Below are 5,111 nucleotides of genomic sequence, written 5' to 3'. Positions count from 1 at the left end.
CGACACGACACGACACGACACGACACGACACGCACGCACACACACACACACACACACACACACACACACACACACACACACACACACACACACACACACACACGTTATAGTAAATAATAGCATGTGATCATACGGGTTAACACACCATTCTTTTTGTGTCTTCATACACCATATTAAAACCCGGCTTGGAAGCTGAGAAGAATTTTAAATTCCCAGCCAAGGATACTTATCTAGTCTGGCATCCCGCCTCCTGCTCCACACATGAATGAATCTTTCATTAAGACAGTTTAAGGTCTCTTTTTGAGTTAGGCTTCCTCTCTAGATAATATTAATGAGCTCAGCTCTCAAAACGCAATATAAGATACATATCAATTGTTTGGACTTAATAGTAGAATAAACCCATGTCTGAAGACAAATCTGATATGGCATGTTTGTCTGAACAGGATGCAGACGTCATGGTGAATTTTGCCATGAGCTGGTGGGTCAATTCATTCTGAATATCAATAATCAGTGTAAGCCCCAGAGGTTTCCTGATTATTCCTGCAGGCCAGGATACTGGAGAGGATTTGTCTCAGGACACACTGATGTCCAACAGAGGTCACTGCTCCACAGCCTGTATCTCTGCCACTGTCAGAGTGTGAAGATGAATCAGCTAATTTAACTCTCTGGCACTGAAAATAAGCTCAAACTAGTGTGCCCAGGCTAATTTATTCAATAGGTTACAACTAATCCATATTGAGCTGAGCTGAGTGGTTTAATATCCAGCATCAGCACATTAAAGCACAGTGAAGTGAAATGATAACTTGAGGAAACGTGGATACAGAAATGCTTTGTCACAAAAGGTAGAGGCACTAGAGCTTATATGCATGCTTTCTTCCAACAAATGTCTCTCTGAAGACATTCAACTCAAGCTCATCCAGTATATTAATCTGCCCACAATAGGATTGAAACACAGATCCATTAGCATTCAGTTATTAGTAACATCAGTAGTTCTCCTCATGTTTCAAGACACCTTTGACCAAAGCACTTTGGCGAGATGACAATTACATACATTTAAACCACACAAAAAACAATGATAAATCAATCAGTAAGAAAGTAAATAAGAATCAACAAGTATTTAATTAAAAAAAAGCCCATCATAATGCTTAAAAATAACTGTAAATAGGTAATGTTTTTCCCTTGTGTCCCGCGTGTAGTGTTTTGTTTTAGTTTTGGGAGGATGTTATGCTGGGTATCTTTATATCAGAATCCGAAGTAAATGACCCATTGGTGGTGGATAATTATCTGTTACATTATTAGATGTTACCAATGATGCATCAAAATGTAAGCTACATTTTATTGTTGTAGCTTGTGAACGGCTAATTTACTATATTTTATGTACAATCTTAATCTGTAGAGTAGTTACCAAGTAAATGTAGTGAAGTGAAAAGTGCAACGTTTCTCTATAGTGGGGTTGGAGTATACATTTGCAACCAATAGACATACCATAAAATTGATAAAACTAACAAAGGTTGTTTACAACATTGCTTAATTATTTATAGTGGCTTTGGTCTTTGTGTTTTACAGTGTTCTGATTGGTAATTGATGTTTTGTTGGTTTGACAGGGTGAGCAGGAGAGAGCATGGAGACCCCCAGATAGAAGAGCTGAATATTGGAGAGGCAGCAGAGCCTGAAGGACGGGGAACCGGTGAGTGAAGGAGAACAGACAGCTGTCAATCATCCATCAAAGACCATCATCCCATCTGCTACTCCAACTTCTCATCACTAGGTGGCAGCAGAGCTCCACTTGGTTTTCCCTCATGCGCCTAATAAAACAATAAATACATTTGAAACATTGTGCTTTAATACAGGAGCTGTAGCCACAGACTTTGATGGTGATGGGCGTCTGGAGCTGCTGATATCTCATGGTGAAAGTGCAGCTCAGCCTCTCTCTGTCTACAAAGTCAACCAGGTGAGTGTTTCTGACACATCTTTAAAATAAGGTAAAACTCGTAACGTAATCTCAACCAAAACCCGCCCTTTTTCCCATTCTGTCTGTGGTTTAGGGGCTCACTAACGCCTGGCTGCGGGTGATTCCCAGAACCAAGTTTGGTGCTTTTGCCAGAGGAGCTAAGGTGGTGCTGTACACTAAAAAGAGCGGCCCGCACACACGGATCATCGATGGTGGCTCAGGGTACCTGTGTGAGATGGAGCCGGTAGCCCACTTTGGCCTTGGTGAGTTGTTAATTGTCAACAATAAAATGAAATAAAACTTTTGCAGGGATTAAACGTGCAACAGAAATCTCAGAAATGCATGTTGTTAAACCCTAAAGCCTTAAGCCCAGTGATATGTATTTTACAATAATAATCATCCGTGAAAAAGCAGCAAATTATCTATTTGAAACATCCAATGTTCGCCATTTAAAAGTCTCTGTAGATTGATCAAATAATTGACTAAACCTCAGCACTTCTCTTTGCAACAGCCAGGTAAGGGATAGGCAGACAGACAAATGGACTGAATGAGCATTAGAGAGTTTCAGTGAGAAGGGAAATGAAAGCTCCATGTGGAAAGCATTGTTTGAATACCTCAAGCCTGATTGGACACCCATGGGGGAACAAGTTGTCTGTGGGTGGGAGCTGAGGGGATGGTGAGCAGGTGCTGCCGCTGGAAGCGGGCCTGGTTGTAAGGAACTCGCTCCCGGTCTTCTTCTGCCCCTGTATAAGTGTCAGCTGGTGGTCATCCAGGCCTGGTAGCTCGCCCAATGCTACTTCCTGGACCTGTTCTTTATCAGGACTGTCCAAGCATGGATGAACTCTGGAGGCACTCAGTTTTAATGCCAAATAACTCACAGAAGAGAAAACTTTCCACACCACATGCAAAAAGTGTCACTACTGGTAGAAATGTGATATATACTCCTCTCGACTAGAATAGAGGGAGAAATGCTGGGTGAAAAACACGTGAAATATTATTTGGCTCTCAGGCAGCACACCTGCTGAGTAAATCACTGTCTGGCAAGGTAACTCGAGATCTGTTTACATTTTAAATGCCACTTTAATTAAGGGCTGCAGAGGCCGTCTGGAGAGGGGTTTCTCTACGCCTGATTAAAATAGTAAATGGAGGGTGCCACTCTGTCTCTCACTGTGTTTGTTTCAGTGAGAAAGAGAGGAAAGAGAAAGCTTTATGAGCTCTCAAGAATCACTAAAGCACCTACAGTTAGTTGTTCCTCTCTGTGTGTGTTGTGTGTCTGACCAGGTAAGGATGTTGCCACCAATGTCGAGGTGTACTGGCCAGATGGTCGTTCATCAGCACGACCCCTGGAGCCTTCAGACATCAACACAGTGATGGAGATCCACTATCCGAGAGACGAGGAGGAAATCACTCCTACTGTGGAAATAGAGGTAAAGCAGTTATTCATAGTTATCCAAAATTGATTAGTTCCTTCTAGGTCCTTCCATCGGTAATGTCACACAAGTAATTTGAGAATAGCACTGACATCAAAGGGCCTAAAGGATCACATAGACTTCAGACATACTGTGTGTTACCTTATGTGTGTTAGTTAAATTGAACATGTGCCAAAGAACTGCAGCATCAATGGAGCACATTATGATAAGTGCATTATCTGCTTAATCACCTAATCTTGCATTAAATTATCTCAGTCAAAGTCTTGGTTTTGGGATTTTTTTTGCATATTTAACTACAAATCAAACAAACATACATATCACAACAATTTAAAGATGCAATGGTTGTGTGGCGATTAAAAGGGAAAACCTACATAAAGTGTTTCAGTACGGTGTTGAGCCTTTGCAAAAACAGTTTGTTCATATTATCCAAGTCTCAGGGAGGATTAACTGCATTCTTCCAAACAATATTTCATCATTTTATCAGGTTTTTCCTAAATGTTTCACCCATATAACCTCCTAATCTACATCGAACAGGCTTAAATGTATTTTTATTCAGAAACATTCTTGTTTCTAACTAGACTGTCTGTGTCTTACAGTGCGGTCATGGGTTTGCTCTGAATGAGAATGGCCGCTGCACAGGTAAGCTGCAAATATCTATCTGTTCACCTCTCTAATATGTTTCCTTGTTTGAAACTAGACAAAAAGTGTCTTTCCTTCCCTCGTCTCCCCCTCCCTCAGATAAAGATGAGTGTACCCAGTTTCCCACTGTGTGCCCCTCTGACCGCCCCATCTGCACCAACACCTATGGCAGCTATAAGTGCCGCGCCAAGAGGAGATGCAACCAGGGCTTTGAGCCCAACGACGATGGGTCAGCCTGCGTGGGTGAGTGAGGCAGGGCAGCAGGATAACAAAGATCAGGAGAACAAAGGAAGCACTGCCGTAGATGAGATGCTTTAAACTTCTTTAATTACTTTAGTTTTGAGTAAAGGCTTAGAGGTGCTAACATTCCTCTGACTGGTCCCCTCTCTGTTGTCCCGCATGACTAACCCTCACCTGTGAATGCGCTCTTCTTTTAGACCTAACGACGCTGACGTTGGCTAACTTTTCTTGACATCTCTTTTGATTCTTCCCCCACAGCCCAGGTGGCTTACTTTGGGGGAACACGGTCTTCTGGGGAACGCAGACGGTCAGGACTTTCTTACTGGATGCTCCCTATCTCCGTGCTACCACTCGTCTCCACCCACCTCCAGACTGGACTACTGTAGCCAACACTGTCTGCTCCCCTTCCTCCACTGCTTAACGGGGGAGTACAGAAACTCTCTGGAGAACACCTTTCACTGAGCATCTACTCCTTCTTCTCCTATGTGGATCTCTGCTATCTTTTTTCCATCTGTTATTTACAGCTTTGCCCCCTCCTCACCGCCGCTATGTGTCACCTCTTGGCTCCCGGCCCCTTCTGGACTATAAAAAAACACACAGCAGGGAGCATGCTCGCTGGGAGCGACGGGGTTCAGAACTAACTGTGTCACACCCGCACAGCCCTCATGTCATCACCTGGCACTTATCTTAGTGGGACCTGAACCGAGGCCAAGTCAATAAGTGGAGCAGCGTACAGTATAAACCCTGCGCATACAGTACAGCAGACCACCTTCATTAGAGACCCGCTGAGAGCCCATCTGTGTCTGCACAACGCCACCACGTTAATCTTTACAATGTCAATCTCATTCTTG

General features: G+C 43.1%; 1 protein-coding gene across 1 annotated transcript in view; it reads left to right on the top strand.

Moving 5' to 3' along the window:
- The window catches only part of crtac1b (cartilage acidic protein 1b), a 25,195-nt gene extending 20,549 nt beyond the window's left edge, over positions 1 to 4,646 (top strand). Inside the window, exons 8-14 of the mRNA XM_010782702.1 lie at positions 1,605 to 1,687; positions 1,851 to 1,951; positions 2,046 to 2,214; positions 3,233 to 3,378; positions 3,978 to 4,020; positions 4,120 to 4,263; positions 4,519 to 4,646. Of these exons, the coding sequence (XP_010781004.1) occupies positions 1,605 to 1,687; positions 1,851 to 1,951; positions 2,046 to 2,214; positions 3,233 to 3,378; positions 3,978 to 4,020; positions 4,120 to 4,263; positions 4,519 to 4,646 (814 nt within the window). The remainder of the gene's footprint in view (positions 1 to 1,604; positions 1,688 to 1,850; positions 1,952 to 2,045; positions 2,215 to 3,232; positions 3,379 to 3,977; positions 4,021 to 4,119; positions 4,264 to 4,518) is intronic.
- The last annotated feature ends 465 nt before the right edge of the window (positions 4,647 to 5,111 follow it).

The sequence above is a fragment of the Notothenia coriiceps genome, unplaced genomic scaffold, assembly GCF_000735185.1.
Source record: "Notothenia coriiceps isolate Sejong01 unplaced genomic scaffold, NC01 NC01_scaffold00024667, whole genome shotgun sequence".
NCBI classification, from domain to species: Eukaryota; Metazoa; Chordata; class Actinopteri; order Perciformes; family Nototheniidae; genus Notothenia; species Notothenia coriiceps.
Note: the sequence above shows the minus strand (reverse complement) of the source record. Positions and strands in the feature narration are given on the sequence as shown.